Source organism: Chroicocephalus ridibundus, chromosome 4 (genome assembly GCF_963924245.1).
Source record: "Chroicocephalus ridibundus chromosome 4, bChrRid1.1, whole genome shotgun sequence".
Classification (NCBI taxonomy): domain Eukaryota; kingdom Metazoa; phylum Chordata; class Aves; order Charadriiformes; family Laridae; genus Chroicocephalus; species Chroicocephalus ridibundus.
Genome location: NC_086287.1, coordinates 39543985 through 39564465, shown reverse-complemented (window position 1 = coordinate 39564465; position 20481 = coordinate 39543985). Strand labels below are relative to the sequence as shown.

Here is a 20481-nt window from a genome sequence, read left to right as displayed (position 1 = left end):
CGCCGGCCCAACCACTTCTCTGCTTTCACGGGGGGCCAACGGGGCGCCCGGGGTCGCCGAGCCACGGCCGGCGGCCACCACCCGCTGCAGTGACGAGGAGTCCGAGCTGGCCGACCACCCCCCGCCCCTGCGGGGCACAGGCCAGCGCCCCGCTCCTCGGCAGGCCGCGGCCTACTGGCGGCCGAGTCGTTCAGCCCCGCGTCCCGGCCGGCGGGTGACGGGATTCGCCCGCCCGGGGGAGGCGGCCACGGGCCTGCTGGGGTAACGCAGCGTGTGAGGAGGCGCACGGTCACCGTTACCGTGCCGCCGCGGGGGGGTATAACGGGGGGAGCCGTGTAACGGCGGCGGCCGCAGAGCCCGGCGGGGACCGGCGGCTCCTCCTCCTCGGCGGCCGCGCGGAGGGGCGGGGCCGGGGCGGGGCGGCGGCCGCGCGGGGCTGACGTGGCGCTCCCCGGGAGGCGCGTTCCGCCCGCTCCCTTCCTCCCGCCGCGTGCGTGCGTTGCGTGCGTGCGTGCGCGCGTGCGCGGCGTTTCCGGCGCGGCGGTGCAGGATGGTGCTGCTGGAGAGCGAGCAGGTCGGGAGGGGCTGGGTGGCCGGGACGGTCCCCGGGCGGTCCCCGCCGTCGCGACTGGCCGCCCGGGGTGTGCCCTGTGCCGGCTGCTGGTGGCGGAGGGGAAAGCCCCGCAAGGCCCTGGGGTGCGGCGGGCCCGCGCTGGGCCGGCCCCTCGCCTGCCCCGGCGGCGGGGGAGGGGAGCCAGCATCGCTGTACCCGGTGACTTGGGCGAGGGAGAGGCAAAAACGCTGGGGCCGCGGCAGGTCTGGCGGGTGTTGGAGCTCGTTTTCCGGCTGGGCCTCGTGTCCCGCAGCTCCTGGGTGGGGAAAACCGGGAGTTCACCGTTCCTTGGTGCTTGTTCCCGCGGAACTGGGGGAGCCCGGCCTGGGGTAACGGCGAGGCCGGGGCTGCTCCACGGGCTTCTCCCTGCGCAGGGTGAAACGCTTGCGAGGTGGCCAAGGATGGGGTCTCTTTCTCTTGCAGTTCCTGACAGAGCTTACCAGGCTCTTTCAGAAGTGCAGGACTTCGGGGAGTGTTTTCATAACGCTGAAGAAATGTAAGTTTTAAGTCTGTTGCTCGATTAAAGAGGTGTTCATGTAAATCAAACGTATGGTGTTGTTAGCATGTATTTTAAAAGATGCGGTTGTAATTCAGAGTGTCTGCAAACAAGAGAAATCATATGGACAAATGAATCATCTTAGCTGCAGTATTAATAACCTTGAAGTAAGACTGAGTTTCAAACTGCAGGAAATATTGGAACTTCAGAGTTATTGAACAATAATTGGAGATCCTGAGATCTCTATAAAAGGAGAATTATAGCGTTGCTGTTGTGTGTCTCTGTTTCTCTGGTTTCTGGCTAGCTGGTGCTGCCCGAGAAGTCAAGTGTCCTCGGCTGCAGTTTGACATGCATTTAAAACATACTGCTGCTGGAGCAGGTGGTTCATACAGCATGTCAGGGGAAGGATTTACATTTTTTCCCGGCAGATGTAGTTTATGGAACAGATCCTGGTGGGGTTACAGAGGAAGGGGTCTGTCAGCAATTTGGCAGCAATGTCAGTTCAGATGACCTTAAATTCCAAGGCGTTTTACAGATCTTCTCATGAGCAATTTTTAACATCTCATGTCAGGAAGCATCCAGTGATTTTAGTGAAATATGAATAAACATTCTCTTTCAATACAGATGATGGCCGAACAAAACCAGTCCCACGCAAAGGCCATGTAGAAAGTTTTGAACCAGCAGACAATAAGTGTCTTCTAAGAGCAACTGATGGAAAGAAGAAAATTAGCACAGTGGTAAGTGACGACTTGGATTAGAAGGATTAGTGGCCCTGCTTGTCTTTTATTTAATGCCCCATATTTTAAGTGAAATTTGACTTTATATGAATTCCATGAGAACTACCCTCTTCATTCCAGAGAAACCATATGGTAGTTAAACACACAACTGAAGCTGGGATGCTGAAGTGTTACGCTTACCTGAAGTCTTAATACTTACAGTCAGCATTACAAATGGGTCAGTTGTTTATAGTTTTGCTCTGTATGCTGGATTTTGCTTCAAAGTGGTATTGCAGGACAGCAGAAAGGGACCCTGCCTGTTTTCAGCAACCTTGGCTGTTTTGAGTCGGGTGGAACTGTTTGGAGGGAAGGGCAGAGACATGGGCAGAAGGACACAGGGCAGATACGGAACCTGCAGTATGAGGACAAACAGTGTGGCTCTGAGGAGAAGAAAAGTCCTGCACACCTATGCTTAAGCCTCAGGTGACAAAGAGGTAGTTTCTTATAGACCTTGATGGAATTACTGAAGGTCCTTACAATCCAGGAAAGAACAGGATGTTCCCAGGCTGTAAAACAGTAGGAAAGGGATCCTTGTTGCCTGGCAAGAACGTGTAGGTGTGCGTGGACTCTTTTAAGCCTTAATCTTGCTTAGCATACCTATTTTTTTCTCATTTACAGAGCTATTTGTATTTTGGGAAACGTTAACTGAAGTTGAAAAGCTGAAAAGTTGAAAACCACTTTTGTTGTGGTTTAGCCCCAGCTGGGAGCTAGAACCACGCAGCTGCTCACTCCCTCCCCCCAGTTTGGATGGGGGAGAGAATTGGAAGAGTAGGAGTGAGGAAAAAAAACCTCAGGATTGAGATAAAGACGGTTTAATAGGTAGAGCAAAAGCCACGCAAGGAAAGCAACACAAGGCATTCGTTCACTGCTTCCCATCACTCAAAATGCACCCCCCCCCCCCCTTTCTTCTTCCCCCAGCTTTATATACTGAGCACGATGTCCCACGGCATGGAATATCCCTTCGGTCAGTTGGGGTCGGCTGTCCCGGCTGTGTCCCCTCCCAGCTTCTTGTGCCCCCCGCATCCTGCTGGCTGGCAGGGCGGTGTGAGGAGCAGAAAAGGCCTTGAGAGCTTAGCAACAACTAAAAACATCAGTGCACTATCGAAAAGTTTTTCTCATCCCAAATCCAAAACATAGCACTATACCAGCTGCCAATAAAAAAGTTAACTCTGTCCCAAATGAAACCACGACAACTTTGAGTGAGAGACTGGGAAAGGCTTTAGCTGACTTCATCTCTCCTCTGTGATGTAACCCAAGGAAAAATGTTACTTAGAGAAATCATTGAGAGAATCTGGGCTGCGACATAGTTTTATGGCCCCACAGGTAAATAAAACCTTCCTTAGAATGTTTCTTCACATTCTTCCCATTTGAAAACACAGGAATTTGGGACAAATGGCCACCAGAGGATTTTGTTAATTGAGTAGGGAGTGTGTTCAGTTTTCTAAATCAGCGAAGTCCTATGACATGTCAGTACAGCCTACCTTCCACTGAATGTCATGAGTTGATCCAACTGCTGCTAAAAAGACTGGATGGTCGCTGGGGGGTAAACACATACCGATACTTGGTTTGTAATAGTAATAACCAGTGTTCTCTTGGTTAACCTCCAGTATTACTTTTGTAGGTGAGCTCAAAGGAAGTAAATAAATTCCAGATGGTAAGTTTTGTATGCCTTTTATCTTCCTTTTCTGTAGGTATGGGGGAATGGTCAGCTGTGAACGGGTTGATTCAGTGCGGAACTGCCATACAGATTAACCTTGGACTACCCACGTATCTGCGTTTGTTTAAAAAAAAGAAATAAAAATTCCATTGTATTTTATCTAAGTTTCTGCATTGGTTTAGAAACAATAGTTTCCCAGTGTAGGGTGTAAGAGCATGATTCTCTAACTGAGAAAATGCAGATACCTATTCATTATCAATATATAAAATGTTACCTCTAGTATATTGTCGCTTACATATTTGTTCTTGTAATGGTTCTAATTGTTTTTGCAGGCATATTCAAATTTGCTGAGAGCTAACATGGATGGCTTGAAGAAAAAAGACAAGAAAAGCAAAAACAAGAAGAGTAAAGCAACACAGTGACGGAGCAGTGTCCTACCATCACTATAACAGACTTGACCCTTGCTCAAAGCAAAGTCCATTTCTTTTTGAGTTACCACTTGTCTTTGGCTTTCCTTCCAGCAGGATACTGGGATGTTATCAGTACTTTTGCTTAAACTGAGAGCAGAAGGTGCTTTCTCTGGATTGTTGTACGGCAGCAGTATTTACAGGGTTATACTGAAATAGCTTTACACTCAGCTGCCAACTAGTTTTGTACTTATACTGCTGTTTGTTTTGTATTATACAAGTGGGCAATGTAAAAAACCTGTCTGGGGGGTAACGTGGGGTGAAGAGAAATGCACTGTGCCAGGAGCAAAGTGAGACCAGAGCAGGAGTCTCCGTGACAGATGCCCAGTTTTATAGATAAGCCTCAGTAGTACTAGGGAAGGTGGGTGCCAACATATTATCAGGAACAGCAGCTTTCCTGTTTCTGTCTTATTTTGAGGGATGCGCCTACGTGATGCAGTGCAGATACCCCTAAGGCTCTTTCAAAGCCAGGCAGCTGTGCCGTTGCTCCATGCTTATCCAGCTGTGCTGACCCTGGCTCAGGCTGGGGGAAGGGCAGGCCTCTGTATCATGTTCCCTTCAGAAAATGCTCATGTCTCCTAAACTTTTTCTTTTAAAGCTTCATCCTTTAGTATATTCAGGGATCTGAATTTCCCCATACTTCACATCTTAAAGTAGCTCCTTCATTTGAGCAGATGTAAAAGACGAATACTTAATTGTTTCTATTAAAGACAATGAAAAATGGATTTGATTGTAATGACTGATGTGACTTATCTTAGTGAATGGCTGGGCATAGTATGGTTATCTGTGCCTTTAGGACCAACTCCCCTGATGCTACTTTGTATGTTGCTCAGAAGTTCTTGTGTTTGTCTTTAAAGTTACCTCTTTACATATTTTAACTTTGCCCTCCTCTTTACGACAAGAAAAGGGCAGGAAAAGTAAGTAGTATTTCTTAATGCAATAAGCCTGCAGTGCTAAAGGCAATCATTTGAGTTAAAGGAAAAAAAAAAAAAACACACGAGTAAGCTGTTTAAACAGAAGGTACCAGGTGGGGAGGGAGGGTAGACACCAGTGTATTTCCACAAATCCCTGACATTTTTTTCCTGCATATTTGCTCCAGTATTATAAGCAATTTGATGTGAAATACAATGCATAGTTAACTATGGCTGCTGTAACTCATCTTCAGATTTACTCAGCTTCGTTTGTCTTGATGGGGTTGTGTTACAGCTCAGCTTCAAGAAGATAATTACAACATTGCCATCATTACTATGACTTTAACTTCAAACTTAATCAGACAACCCAAGTGAAGAAAGCTAGTTCAAAACTTTGGTTATGACTCTAGCACACGCAGGTTACTGTTTCTCTTAAAAGTCTTCATTTTAGGTCTGAAACACGTTTTTCATGTATCTGATCTTATTTCATCTCCCAGGAAGCCACTGCTTGATTTTAATGCAAAAGTAGAGGCAGGACAAGCATACGCAGCCAGGCTTGCAACAACTCAAGTTAAAAGCTATTCTCTCTTATATAGAAATTAAACCAATAGGTTTATTAAAAAACAAACACAAAAAGCTTGCACTACACGTTTCAAGAAGGCTCGGTAGCCAAACCTTTTATTACGTAAAAACCCTTCTTCAAAAAAGTTTAAAACAGTTACAGCTGAAGATAATTCATCTTCTCTAATCCTTGAACTGAGTTTCTCATTTCAGTACTACTGTTGCATATTGACATAAAAGGCATTCTGAAACCATGTAAAAAGAGAAAGCAGTTTTATGCCTTTTTTGTGGCATAAGGGGACAAGAATTACATGATAATACATATCTCCAGCTGTAGTCAGGCTTGCTCTTTAAGTGCCTATAAAACATTTATTTCCACTTTTTGACATAAATTTACAGTTTTATGTTACATATGAAATTCAGTCTGGACACATAAAGAAGCATCAGTTGCCTGTCTTGCGTTATTACAGCTTTTTGAAATTCCTTCAACAAAACACTGTTGTCTCTTAATGAAAGCATCCCATAAAAGATGCTTTAAGTACTAAAACAAAACTTTGTATTCATCTCGGTAACTGTACAGGATAAGCACAGGAACCCTGCAGAAGGAAGGAAAAGAGAATATTTTTAAACTTTGAAACTGCAGGTTCAAAAGCTGTGGCAAATCTTAGCAACAAGCTAGAAAGAAAGGTTCGCTAGAACAGCAGGAAGTTTTAGTTCCTTTGTGGCTGCAATTCCCCCCTTGATTCTCTTTCCATTTATCTAGCCTGTTTAGTTTTCATTCAGTGATGTTGAAGGCTTATGGCTAAGCAGCGTTTTGTGTGCAGGCATCAAATGGGAAAGAAAGACTTTGTCAGGGACTGCATTACATTCATATCCAACACGGTGTGGAGCATTATTCATATGCAGTAGTTGGGTTTTGTTGCTTACAGCCTTGCAAGCTCCAGGAAGAAAAAAAAAAAAAAAAAAAAGTGATTCATTTGATACTTAGTTGCCTTAGTGAACATTAGCAAACCTGAAGCAGTTTTGGTGCATCAAAGTCAATTTTTAGTCTCATTTTAAGATTAAGTAGTACCTTCAAGCTGAACACAGGTTTAAGAAAATGCATGTTAAATGAAGCCCACAATAGGGCATAAACACCCAGCTATCACTTAACTGTACCAGTATACACAAGAGTTGAAGATTTGCGGCTTAAAACTAGATGTGCCCAGACTATCAGGTTTCAGCCTCGCCAGAATCCAACAAGGAGACTAGGAGTCGAACATAAATGTTTTTATGCTTAAAAGACAGAAACAGGCTTTACAGTACACACTGGGAGAGCATGCCTTGTGTTTGCTTAAAGATGGGCTGTCTGTCATCTGTGCCAGATTCCCATTGTACTCCTTTAGAGCAGGAGGAATTCAATGTGCTCCAGAGTTTTAAAAGGCACGCCGAGTCCCCTCCACGAGAAAAGGAGGTCACTGTGTAGTAGAACAGCAGTATACCTGAATGGATATAGTCGTTTGCTTTTCATTTTTATGAACAAAGCAGCAAATGAGATAATAATGGGGATACATTTTAGAATTTCTTAATTTATAAAAATTAAGAATTTACATGACCAAAAATGAGTATTTTACCACAAGTGAGGATTAGATGTCTGGTAAAATCCTACCATTTTGTTTCATGTTAGCGAAAAAATAGTACCCAAGGAAGTACACACATTTCCTGAACAGTTCTTTTTCCCTCAGGGAGAGGGAAAGGGGAGGACAAATTAAGAGCAGCTTATTTATTAAAATCTGAATGCAAAAAATAATTGAGATGTCTTATGTAACTTAAGAACTTAACAAAATTTACCTCTTTTCCATTTTGATACTGTAAATTTCATCACAAATTGCTTGTAAGTATGAACATCTCTGTTTTGGCCATCGTGACATCAGTTGTCTCACAGCAGCATCAAAGGCTTGTCTATCTCCATCAAACTAAGAAAAAAAAAATTGACAAGGAACCATGATACAGTCTTATTCTCTTTGAAGGAAATACTTCTGATTGGATTCAGCCTTATGAACATTGTGTAATGTCAATGCTCCTTAATTAAACATGTTATTAAAAAGGTTTCAAACAAAATCCATACAAACAACATGTGCAACTTGATTTTTTAATTTTTGGGGTTTTTTTTTTAAGAAAATTAATGAAGAATTTAGTGATCAGTTTCTTAACACAGATAGTTCAGCAATAAAAAGGCGTAAGCAACGAAAAGGGCTCTATCAGTTTTGCGATGCTTGACAGAATATGAGAACTGGTGTAGGGGTAGTCAAAAGTGAACGATGCAAGCTGATAGTGCACATTTTTTATTTTAATTTTTTTTATTTTTAAAGTAAAAGGTGATAAATTATCTCCATGATTTGGATAGACTGGATGAACCAAGTATTTTGAAAATATTTCCAAATGTTTCACTGGGGTCTGATGACCAGACAAGCACTGCGTCAGAGCAGCAGCTGTAAGGTGTGAAAGTCCTACATCCGGTTCCAGGCAGGATGCCATTCTCAAGTTTGCTTTTTTGGGCGGTGGGGAGGTGTCCATCTCTCCAATAAGAACTTCTGACTTTAAAGCTACTGTTGTCACTGGAGGAAAGAAAAGAACTTTGTCTTTGGTGGGTTTTTTTCCCCCCTTATCGAGCAGTTTCTGAATTGTTAAGAGTGTCAACGTAATGGTTATGCATCCCTTTTTTATTTTGGCTTCACTAAGAGATGTTTCAGCTACTGTACTCAAAACAATTCCCTCTGTGTTTTGGGTCCTCCTTCACTAAGCTTCAAGAAACACCTTTGTTGAAACTGCTATTAGTGCTTATTGGTTTCTGAAAACGAGCAGTAAGACTTAATTTCAGTTAATTATTCCTGGAAATAAAAACAGCTTTGGATTAGGACTTCCTAATGGTGTCTTGTGTAATTTGGGTATTCAACAAAAAGATTTTTATAGCCTCAGTCAAGCTCCTTGGGTAAAGAAAAAAAATCCTTTCAAGTTTTAAAGCCTAATTCAAACTCCTTGAAGGAGAAAAACTACAATGGCTGAATTTTATGTTCCACCTCATTAGGAACAGAATTTATCATCTATTGTTCAATTAGAGTTTCAACAACACTACTTAACTGCTTACCTTTAATGATAAGAAGGGCATCACAGTTGCTTTTGGCAGATCTACCTGCAAAAACGTTATCAAGAAATCAATACTTCTCAAGTTCTTCTGTTACCAGTTTGCCAACTGGAGATTAGGTGTACTTAAGGGAGTCAGACTTTGCCAAAGAAGCAATTGTGCTGATAGAACTGTGAGTCTACCAAGCTTTTAAACTTGCTCTGCTCATGACAGATTCCACTATGGGAAGTTCCAAATAGGCGTAGGCAAATAGGCAGTATGCTTCCTGAAAAGCATATACCATTTTGAAGTTCTTTGTGACATGGTCAGTGAAGTCCAAAAGCTATATACAAACAACAGCTACGCTGGTTTAAATAGGAGAGCAAATCAACAGCTACGCTGGTTTAAATAGGAGAGCAAATCTCTTTTGCTCTTACAAGTTATTAAATCCACCACAGTAGTTAGCGTAAGTACAGATTAAGAATTTACAACTGAATACTTGTTAAATTTTGTTCTATGAAACTGTCCAATACACACAATTTGAGATACTTTTCAAGCATTAAAGAAACATGCCATGGCTCTCATTTAAGCAGAAGTTTGTTTCATTTGGTATCTCTAAAGTGAGGCTATTGGCAGTAGTTTGTTCCAGACAGCAACTGCATCATCCAATTCAATTAAGAATTTGAAAGTAATTCAGGATTCTGACAAATACTTACTGCTAAAATCTCAATCTCACTTGTTTTCTGTTGCAGGCTAGAAATGAACGTCTGGAGTCTTGTTTGCACCTGCCAAGAAAAGACAGGCAAAAGTAAAATACACTGCTTCTGTGACACAGGTTGGGAACACTTACTTTCTATTTCATAGATGATGAGAACAGAGGAGGCTGCACCTAACATGAGATGTAAACTACATCGTATTTAAACCAAAATTCACATTTAATATAATTTTCAGGAACAATTCCACAACAATCCTTGAAGAGCAGACAGGAAGGAGACTGGGGCTGAGCCACTCTTGCAGCAATGGTAAAGATTTGATAATACTGGTATGGTAGTAAAGCAGATAGAACTGCATGTTACAATGTGAATTCCCACAAACGTGGTGAAAAACTGCATTTCTGTTTCTGGGTGTTAGATAACTTTTCAGAGGAATGTCAGAACCTGTGGCTGGATACAGTGAATCACCTCTAGCTGAAGAAAGATTTGAAAACCAAACCAAAGTATGGGCCATGCCTGCTAACACTTTTTTCCAGAGCAAGCTGTAACCCTGCAAAGACAGCACTTTACAAAATGTAGCAGCAGCCTTGCACTGCATTGTATTTTGTACCTTAGAGAGAAGCTTTTGTATATTAAAAACATGAAAGCAGAATGTCCGATTAGCTCAAAGCTCAGAGAATAACATCCACTTCTTTATTTGGGTGCCAAGAACTATTTATAGGGGGCATTTTTTGTTGCACACCCAAATTTCAACTGAGAAGGGGATAAGGTTACAGTTCTGTTTTACTATGTACTCTAAGTATCTTGAAGCCAATAGTCCTAAATGAGCAAATTCTGACATTTGTTTCTAGCATCATTTAATCTTTCCTGCATTATATTATAGCATATTTTAGGCAGGTTTTTGTTGCTTTGGTTGTTTTTTTTTTTTTAAATTTGCAATTTTTTCTTAGGCCTTTAGTTTGAGACAACAGAATGAGATATATGTGTCACAAACATGTTGCAAATTAAAAGTATGCTGAACTTGCACTTTTAACACACTTCAGCATTTATAAAAGAATGGAAAATTCCAGAACCATGGTTCCTACTAAAGTAAGATTTCTAGCCTATATATGTACAATGATGGCTGAGCCACAACAATGTCACAGATAATCCCCACGATCCGAAACGTTAAATAAAGGGGGTGTTTGCCTTCAACCTTTTGTGTTGTTCATCATCTACTTTATGAATAAATAACAAACAAGATCATAGAATCATAGAATCATAGAATCATAGGGTTGGAAGGGACCTCTGGAGATCATCTAGTCCAACCCCCCTGCCAGAGCAGGGTCACCTAGAGCAGGTTACACAGGAACACGTCCAGGTGGGTTTTGAATGTCTCCAGAGACAGAGACTCCACCACCTCTCTGGGCAGCCTGTTCCAGTGCTCTGCCACCCTCAAAGTAAAGAAGTTCCTCCTCATGTTTAAGTGGAACTTCCTATGTTCCAGTTTGTGCCCATTGCCTCTTGTCCTGTCCCCAGGCACCACTGAAAAGAGCCTCGCCCCATCGTCCTGACACCCACCCTTTAAGTATTTATAAGCGTTGATAAGGTCACCCCTCAGACGTCTTTTTTCCAGACTGAAGAGACCCAAATCCCTCAGCCTTTCCTCATAAGAGAGGTGTTCCAGTCCCCTAATCATCCTCGTAGCCCTCCGCTGCACCCTTTCCAGCAGTTCCCTGTCCCTCTTGAACCGGGGAGCCCAGAACTGGACACAGTACTCCAGGTGCGGCCTCACCAAGGCAGAGTAGAGGGGGAGGATGACCTCCCTCGACCTGCTGGCCACGCTCTTCTTGATGCACCCCAGGATGTCATTGGCCTTCTTGGCCACAAGGGCACATTGCTGACTCATGGTCATCCTGTTGTCCACCAGGACTCCCAGGTCTCTTTCCACAGAGCTGCTCTCCAGCAGGTCAGCCCCCAACCTGTACTGGTGCATGGGGTTGTTCCTCCCCAGGTGCAGCACCCTACACTTGCTCTTGTTGAACTTCATAAGGTTTCTCTCTGCCCAAAGATGTTAGGTGATAGTGAAAATATGAATCCTACCATTCCTTAACTTTAAGTGTCGCTTTTTAATACTTATTTGATGTGCATGTACCTGAATTTCTTGACGACGCCTGGCACTGGCAGATAATTTTTCAGGAGCTATAACACTAACATTAGGTACTACAAGAGTTCCATGCGATTCAAACACACCTAAAATGCAAACATAGTTTTAGATTATATTTTTCCTTATACAAGAAGTAGGAAGAAACAGAAAATTCAAAAATATTAATAAACTCAGGTTCAAAAAGCTGCTAAAAACCCCCAAAGTCAGTCAAGTAGATAGGATAATAAAACATGTGCATGTAAATTCTCAAATGCTCAGTGCTCACTTATGACTTTGAAAGACTAGTTGCTAAGAATAAGAAATCTGGTATTTTACATCAGCATTCCCTGAAAATAATAAAAGGTTCCAAATGGCTTATGGGAGGAAGTGTTTCTTAAAAAAAAAAAAAGTAATCACCACCCACTATATGAGTACTTAATAAAATAATTATCAAAAATGGCAAAGTATCCACACAAAAAGTATTTACTTATTTTTTGTCTACAAATTTCTACTGTCGGATTAAGGAGTGCAAATCTGTAGCTAGAAATGTAAAGGTGTTTTCATTTGAAGAAAAAAAAAAATCTTAGTAGAACAGCAGGTCTCGACACTGTACCAATCACAAATGACAGGTCACGACATTTTTCATCAAGATGACATTTAATTTCTCCTCAGCTAGGAAACGTTAATGATTTTTGGCCTCCTCATCCTCCCCAAATCACTGCATCAATGAATGCTTGTATGGGGAATATTCTGTCTGTTGGCCTAAGCACTTATTTTATTAGTTTGGAGAAAAATTCAGTTTTAGTTCACTTGGAACAACATTTGAGATTAGGAGGAAGTGTCTAACCAGAAGCACAGCTAGAAAACATTTTCTTGCTCTGACTTTGGTGATGCTTCTAAAATGCATGTTCCAGCAGTATTTTCTTATAATACAGTTTTTAAGCAGAAAGGGAAAGAGATTGTATGTTCTATAACTAGAGACTAAATACCTGAATTATTAGTAAATGATCCCTTTTGATTTGGTACTGAAAGACTATCCGGGGTTTCTCTAAAAATAAACAAAGCTAGTTAGGGAAACAAATTTACAATACTGAAGAAATACTGTAATAATACATGGTTTCAGATTATCACACAAACATACTTATTTAATTCCAACAGACAAAGAAATTTATGGAGACATCCCAGCACATATCTGCAGATTAAATTCTATTCTGGAACAGACAGGAAATCATACAAAATTACATTACAAAATCTGATCTAGATGCAATTTTTATGTTTCCTATGGATATGAAAAAATATGCTCTCCATCATGGAAGAGTGATTTAGATCCTAATACCAGAATGTATTATGAGAATATTCTCTCTAAATTCTTGATTTAATCTATAATTTCTTACAGGTTTCTGTGAGATAATACTAACGTATCAAAGTAGTATTTATATTTAAGATCACACATATTCAAAGAAGCTTTAAATTACTAGTTTGGACCCCTTTGCTTTCCACATTCATGATTCATTAACAAAGAAATTTGCCAGTGTTACTACAATCATAATTACTGCATTTCTCTGTTTAGTATTACTAAATACAGGTTTTTCCTCTATTCTGTTTCTCAGGATCTAGAAATAAGTTAACTCATAGAAAGAATGATTTTCTTTCACAGCTTCTAATAGATCCTGTAGCTCTGTCACAAAACACACCAGAATCAGGTTAGTTCCAAAGTTAAATGCCAAGACTCGCTGAGGCCAGACAAAAGAGATGGAAGAGGTGGGCAGCAGGAGACGTCAGCCGCTTGCACAAACTACTGCTCGAGTTAAGCATTTCTCAGCTTAACAATTTCCTTAATTGTTGGGAAAAAAAAACGGAAATCCTTAATTTCTTTAATTTTCTGTTCAGAAATGCTATGGATGTCAAATCTGTTAGTTTCTGAAATCAAGTTTGTATGAAAAAGCCACATCTGTTCCTGCTGCCACTACATACATATATATGTACACACATATAAATATATATAGATGTGTTTGTAATTATGTATTTACAAAGGGATATGAGTGAATAACAGTTACACTGCTTATGCACACAGGAGTGACTGTAGCCTCTCCTGTGATATCCATACTAACTTCTATTTGTGACAATAAATAGTAATTTCAACAAAGATAGGATGATGGGGTGTTGTGTACCCTGAGCCTTTGCCGGGTGTTACTTTCACTTGTGCCAGCCAAAGTGTAGAGGTGTGCTACAATTAACACCTTCACTTTTACCGTACCAACACAGCTTCAGAATGAAAGGGATTTGTCGCTTTAATTCTTTGATTACACAGTACATGACCGTAATGGATGTCTGGTCAGTAGCAGGGACTTGCAGGCAGTCCTGCCAGACAAGCAGTACTGGTGTTCTAGTAGCGTTTGAGCTGGATAACTGCAAGACCTTTTAATTTATAAAGGACTATGGACGTTTGAATGTAACAGCAGCTAGGGAAGAATCAGTCTCTTTATTAATCCCACTAAAATTCTATAACCAAGCCTTTTGCTTTTTTCCCCTCCTCAAAAGGAATTCAGCAAAGCTCTTATTCTTTATCAAACAAAATCAAGGTTTAACTGAGCATATCTTAAAATTATTTCATTAAAACAAACATACATTCACTTCTGATTTTGACGATTCACGTTGACATGTTATGCTACTTACCTACTACATCTTTCGTCACAGATTTTAGTTTTCAGTTTCTGGATCAGGTGATCTACTAAGTCAGATTCTAAAATCCTTTTCTCCGTCTGTCTGTCTTTCTCAAAGGATTTCACCTATGATGTAGTTCAGTGGTTCTTAAGATTGTTGATTCTTAAAATGGCATACGAATACACTTATCAAATTTAATCAAAACCAAACCGGATTATTCACCCATTGGAGGTGAAGCAGTCAAAGGTAGGAAGCTATCATCATTACCAATCAATCACTGCCAATTAAATCTTTGATTAGATTTTTATTTTGTTTTTCAACCAACTAATTTCTCTGCATTCCCAAAGCTTAAACTAGTTTGGCTACTTATATTTACTATGTGATAATTAATTTTTTAACAGAATAGCCTATAGGTACAAATACCATATTAATAGCAGCATATTTGGTTTGGAGCTTTTTTTTTTTTTAGTTAAGAATTAGGTTAGAATAAGGCTTGCCTTTCAGTTTGCAATAGTTAGACTCTGCTCCATCTTTACTGGGAAGATATTAATCAGTAACACCACCACTAACCTCATTAGCATGCTCTTTGCTAGTTTTGCTTCAATAAAGCTGTATTTAAAAAAACGCTCTGCAATAGTCTTGTGGAAGACATTGATATATGGCATTCTCATCATCAAAATCTACTTGCTCATAGTTATTGCACAGTTATTTGCTGTTAAAATGACTGTTGAGAAATATAAGTTGTTTAGCTTAAGTTTCAGAATAAAAAATTACTTAGGGTTATAACATGGTGTGATTTATGCCATTTGCTTAGCTTTACTTAGCAGAAGTAGCTAGATTTGCAGAAGCCTTTAGGCCGCAATAGAGTTAATTTTCTTAGTAATTTTCCTAGCAGCTGGTACAGATTGCAAGGGTGTAGTGTGCGCAACTCCTTGAATGCTGTGTGAATGCTCGGGCAGCAGCTTCTCCTTTAACAATGAGAAGGAGAGTGAATAACAACTGAAAAATATTTCAGTAATACACATCGGCTAGGTATGCCACAATCTGTCAAATGATTACTTTTTTTTCAGTCAAAGAATCAATCTTTATTCAAAGAATAATAACCTTTTTCGTAATCAAGATTATTTTAAAACTTTTAACTTCTAAAAAGGTACCAGAACCACAGGCTGCAGAGCACAGAAGGTGGTAGTTCATGTTGTGACACAGTCCAGTCTTTCCATCTTAACCTTCTCTTTCAGAGATAAGGAATGTGGTTCAGACTCTGCCCTGTTTAAACTACTTGGATTTTTTTAGATTTACATTTTAGTTTGTTTGGGGTTTTTTGTGGTTTTTTTTTTTTGGTGTAACATGGAAAGATGACTTAGTCAACTAATTAATTTTGTAGATTCAAAGAAATCAGAGACAACAGAAACCTTTTTCCAGGTTCAAGGAGGCCTGTGAGTAACGGTGTTACAGAGGGATAAAAACTAGGCTACTTCATAACTTTCTACTACTTAGCAACTGAAACTGTATTTACCTGAAATTCCATCTACTTAAATACTTTATTGAAAATAATCATGATCTTAAAGGAAAAAAAAGAAACGTAGAACCACAGATTATAAATCTGAAACATCATCAAGCATCCTCTGGTCCCACACTTACCTTCACATGACTTCCTTCTTTATCTGACACAAGAGCCACATAGGTAATCCCAGAGCATCTGCAATACTGCTGCAGTTCTTCCTGAGACTAAAATGGGAACAGGGGAAGGGGAATGAGACAGAAATTTTCAGATCATAAAATGATCACTTAAGTAATCAAAGTCTCCTGTCCTTCATTAAAATAACTTGATATGCAGCAGTTACACCAGTTATATAAGCTTCTGAGAGAGGAAAGCTTTAACAACAACTCCAGGAGGTGAAACTTCATTATGCTTGTATTTATCCACCTAATGCTCCTTAAAAATTGAAATCTAAGCCTACACTAGACAGAGAGAATGCCTAGGCCCTGCAGTTCTAGTTCCCACATGGAAGGGGCTAGCTGGAGCTAGAAGTGCCCGTCTAGATAACTAAAGATGCGCAATGTAACGTCAATCAAACAGTTACCACCCCACCATCTGCAACTTTCAGTCATAGCTCAGTCCTGCATGACTGGTACTCTGTCATGAAAGCTGACTCCAGCTGTGTTTCATGTAAACCTGAGGCCGACTTACATCATCCTCAGTGCTGAGCTTACTGAAGGGCTCGCTCTGCTGACTTAGCAGTGGGTCGCATTAGTGCTGCAGTAGACAGTGTCAGTAACTACCTAAATCTTCATTCCTTAAGAATTGCAAAAAGAAGAGAACCCAGGGTGATCACAGGAAAAGCACAAAGATCTGGATTTTCTTCAATTCTGAAGGACTGAAACTGTCAAAAATGTTATGCCAAAAGATTACAAAAGAAGTCAGGCAATTAAGTGAGTGAGCTCAAAACTGTCTGCTCTGCAGCGCATGACTCAGAATGGACAACTGCACCATGTTTCTTTTGTTAGTCACCAACTGGCATACTTAAAGGTGAACCAGTTTTGTAATACTCAGATAACTGGGATTTCAGCATTGCCGTGTAGCTGACTACTCCAGTGAGGCAGTAGTGGCTAAAGGTCTCCGTGGTTTCAACTGGAGGAAAGAGGGCAGAACTCAGCTTGACACTCTCTCTCCTTCCTACCATGCATCTACTACATGGGGACCCCAGAGCATATATAATAGCTCAGTTCACTAAACTGCTTTTCTAACAGTAGAATGATGTCAATATTCCCTCTGAACCTGACAGTCTTCAGCCATCTGGATGTGTTTAAAAGTTGATGCTACTGTTCTGTTCCAGATGTGCCCTTTATTAAGGATTAACTCATGAATTCAGGGATGCCACTTGCAGCCCTCACTGAAAGGAAAACTTATTGCCTTTACTGGTACAAAATATGCTTCTACTTTGAAGCATCCTCACTTCACTTAATTGGAGCTAAAGGGACTCATTTTAAATTCATTATGTGACTTTCCTCCTTGATTTCAATAGGCCTTGGACTCCACACTCAGTGTATAATTATTTGGGAAGGTCACTTAATGCCTCTGTGCTCTGAGGAGCACATAAAGATCCTCCACTGCACTTTAAAATACTCTGGGAGGCAGAGAGGAAGAATGCTGCAAGGCCCGAGAGACTTTCTTAACATTACTGTACCTGAATAGCATCCTACACGCTCAGTTTTATGAGTCTGTAACTCAATAAAAACTAGAAAAAAATGGAAAAAGGATGGTCTTGGGCTGCACCAATCTTAGCAAACAATAATATAGTTTATGCACAGAAACAGAAATTCTACCTGGGACCAGTCATACATTATTTCAGCTGGAATTCCTGCAGTCCAGAGTTTCTGAACAATATTGATAGCTCTACCCATTGACATCTGACCAACACTTACAACCAGCAGGTCACATGAGCTGACAGAAACCTGAAGGGAAAGTAAAAACAAAGGGAGACAGTATGAGCCACAAGACCATCTTTTCCCCTTCATAAGGCAGTTAAAGTAATAAAGGATAAATACACTAATGTTTCTCAAAATGCATCAAACTGAAATAAAGGGATTACATACACCTCTTTTTAGAGCCACCATCTAACTAAGCGTGTTTGAAAGTCACTGAAGCTTTATCTTTGACGAAAAGCATCTGCACAGCCTCAGCTTGCAAACTACCCTAGCCTATTGTGTTCTTTCCTTCCCACTCTACCTAGCAATGTTAATTTATTCTTATAAAGAAAAGTTAATAAAATACACATTCCACAACCAAGTGAAGTTGTGTGACACTGTACGAAGCAGTCCATTTTCTTAAGTTTCCTTCCTTCTCCACCTTCTATACTTTTATAAAGGCAGAAGTGGTAGGGGCAAAGTAACAATAGCTGAATATCTATAGTTGTACTCTTCTATCTGAAACAATCCACAGGCTGAGAAAAATGTCCCATTTAAATTAAAAATAAAAGGGCATAAGCCCGAAGACCCTCTCTTCCCCTAGTTCTTATTTTACTAACCAATTCTATGTAGAGTAACAGAAGAAAACAGGTCATCTTGATGTTTGCTGTCTGTTTCAGTATGGTATTATTTTGGGATACATCTGAACATTTTATTTTTGCCCCTCTGTGGCTACAATTAGGTTACTGAACTGTCAGGAGTAAACAAAGAAGCAACCCCCCCCCCCCCCCCCCCCCCCCTCAAAAACCAGACTTACAGACTCTTCCATGCTGGAAATAGCAGCAGTTATTTTATCTATAGCTATGCTGACTCCAACAGCTGAAGGAACTGGTCCTACCATCTGCGGCCCTCTAAATTGTGGAATCTCAGAACAAAACAAAACAACACAGAAGACCCAAATAGTTATCTTTGCAAAATGTCAAAAAGGTTTTTAATATTTTCATGGTTCAAAAAAAAAAGAAAAAATAATCTAAATTAATTATAAGAGATGAGCACATACCAAATGATCATATCTGCCCCCCGCAGCAAGAATTTCAGGCACAGTTCTTTGTCTTCTTTTGATGTATGCTATAAACTGAAAGATAATACCATTGTGCTGCTGTATTTTGTAAACTAGTCCCAGATTTATAGATACCTGTAAAATAAAAATGAATATGTGTACAAGACCTGTACCAATATTACCAGTTAATATAATCAGTTTCCTATTAGCAGTATGGATTGAAAACGCTGTTCTCACATCAGACAGACATACGGAAACACTCTGTATCTCCAGAAATTTAAAATACAATTAAAAATAAGGAAATGATGCTTTAATCTTAAAGCATCCACAGAGACCTATAGCACAAAACCCAAACAGCAAGCCTCAAGGAAGGTAAAGGAGGGGAGGCCTTTCGTAGTCATCAGCTTTCTGTATTTTTAAAATGTTTATAGTTTGTTTCAAAATGTAAAATTCCTTTATGCTCTAGGTAAGGCTTTTGACCTCAGTTGAAGAAAAAAAAAAAAGTCTGTGTGTCATTAGAAAGAAATTAAGACAGAGACCTCTGACTGGAAGAGGTCTTATTCTTAAAATGCATCTTTTTTTAAAACAAACAAACAAACCAACCCACAAAAACCCCAAAACCAACCAACCAAAAAAAAAAAAAAATCAACACCAGTATTATTACTTGTCATCAAAAGACACTTTGATGTGCTTTTTCTATTCTAAAATATCATTACTTTGTTTCCTGGCAAATTATAAGGCCCAGCAGCCTATAAATCCATTAATTTATTAGCAGAGTATTCTACAAACCTGAAGTTTTATTCCAAGTTGCTTTAACAGACCAATGATTTCCTCCAAATCCTTCATGCCATGCTTCAACAGCTGAGTGACACCTGGCTTTTGTTTTATCATTGTGTTTAAAAATGGAAATACATTGCTTGCTTCCCCCTTCTGCTCAATGAATCTGTAGAGGCGAGAAAGCTAAAAACAAAATGCAAATAAAAAAGCCATAGGTAGCATCACTGACAGCACTCACAATAGGTCACATCTAAAAAAAAAAAAAAAAAATACTTGACTTGGTGTAAGTAAAATATCTGCCTTTTCTGCTTGTTTTGCCTATCAGCCTGTTTTTACCTAGTGAGTTGAGGAAAGGAATGGACAGGCACAAGTCTCATCAGGGCGTCCAGGAGTTAACCTCAACTCTTTATGCACATTCCTCAACATCTGCAATTATTTTTTGTAAAGTTTCTCTCTGTTTGCTTTACTAAATACCACTGTACAGTATTCCATTTATTCTTTAATTGTTTCCACAGTCTGAAAAATACATTTAAAAGAAGAAAGAAACTTGGACAGTTGCAATACTGACTTCCAGAGAGGATAGAGAACAAAATCAGACCACTATGAAAGAGACTGATCTATTTGGAACAGCAGATGTACAGTTTATTTTTCTTACTCTGGTTGATTAAATGGCAGTAAATAAAATATTGCTGACTTATGTCAAGTTACAGTGAAATTAACATTGAATTAAAATTACTTACACTATTTGATGTGAGAGAAAGATTACAGAATTTGGCTTCTACTTCTCTTTTCGTTAGCTTTTCAGTCTACAAGAGAAACAGATTCAAATGTTTTCTACAACTGAGTTACCAAAAAAACTAAATTACTATTGCCGAGAAGAATTAAACCACAACTTTAGTATCTTTAATTAAAGGTTGCATTTTCAAACTGCAGTAATACTGTAAAAGAACAAAACCAATAAACACATTTTCCACCTATCTTGTAGTGAGGCCACATTCGTCTTGGCTTCAAGAAGCAACAAAAAGTATAAAAATACCGATTTTGTTGAAAAACACTGCTGTATAAATACTGAAATGCTTATGTAAATTAGTAAATAAAAAAGAATAAAATTAAGGGAAATAAAATAGGCATTTTGTTGGGATTTACACAC

General features: G+C 40.0%; 2 protein-coding genes across 9 annotated transcripts in view; one reads left to right on the top strand and one right to left on the bottom strand.

The window, feature by feature from the left end:
• Positions 1 to 425: 425 nt before the first annotated feature.
• Positions 426 to 4734, top strand: SRP14 (signal recognition particle 14). Its single transcript, XM_063331424.1, has 5 exons — positions 426 to 574; positions 1037 to 1109; positions 1734 to 1846; positions 3507 to 3539; positions 3875 to 4734. The coding sequence occupies exons 1-5, from the start codon at positions 551 to 553 to the stop codon at positions 3962 to 3964; spliced, it is 333 nt and encodes a 110-aa protein (XP_063187494.1). The 5' UTR covers positions 426 to 550; the 3' UTR covers positions 3965 to 4734.
• Positions 4735 to 4876: 142 nt separating this feature from the next.
• Positions 4877 to 20481, bottom strand: part of EIF2AK4 (eukaryotic translation initiation factor 2 alpha kinase 4) — a 42449-nt gene continuing 26844 nt past the window's right edge. Inside the window, exons 27-39 of one of the 8 annotated variants that reach the window (XM_063331422.1) lie at positions 20072 to 20137; positions 19344 to 19514; positions 18555 to 18689; positions 18312 to 18419; positions 17414 to 17542; positions 15728 to 15814; positions 14099 to 14211; positions 12412 to 12470; positions 11432 to 11529; positions 9301 to 9369; positions 8609 to 8653; positions 7312 to 7436; positions 4877 to 6077 (exon numbers count right to left, since the gene is read on the bottom strand). In XM_063331422.1, coding sequence (XP_063187492.1) covers positions 6023 to 6077; positions 7312 to 7436; positions 8609 to 8653; positions 9301 to 9369; positions 11432 to 11529; positions 12412 to 12470; positions 14099 to 14211; positions 15728 to 15814; positions 17414 to 17542; positions 18312 to 18419; positions 18555 to 18689; positions 19344 to 19514; positions 20072 to 20137 — 1260 coding nt within the window. In that variant the 3' untranslated portion in view covers positions 4877 to 6022. Of the gene's footprint in view, positions 6078 to 7311; positions 7437 to 8608; positions 8654 to 9297; positions 9370 to 11431; positions 11530 to 12411; positions 12471 to 14098; positions 14212 to 15727; positions 15815 to 17413; positions 17543 to 18311; positions 18420 to 18554; positions 18690 to 19343; positions 19515 to 20071; positions 20138 to 20481 lie in introns of those variants that run through there. The other 7 variants (XR_010070647.1, XR_010070648.1, XR_010070651.1 and 4 more) reach the window with 7 other exon arrangements.

What these genes read in the sequence shown, in the direction of transcription:
- SRP14 (XM_063331424.1), top strand. Translation starts at nt 551, where the DNA reads ATGGTGCTGCTGGAGAGCGAGCAG. An exon ending in TGCTGCTGGAGAGCGAGCAG is followed by an intron (nt 575 to 1,036) that starts GTCGGGAGGGGC and finishes TTTCTCTTGCAG; the next exon opens with TTCCTGACAGAGCTTACCAG. An exon ending in AAGTAAATAAATTCCAGATG is followed by an intron (nt 3,540 to 3,874) that starts GTAAGTTTTGTA and finishes TTGTTTTTGCAG; the next exon opens with GCATATTCAAATTTGCTGAG.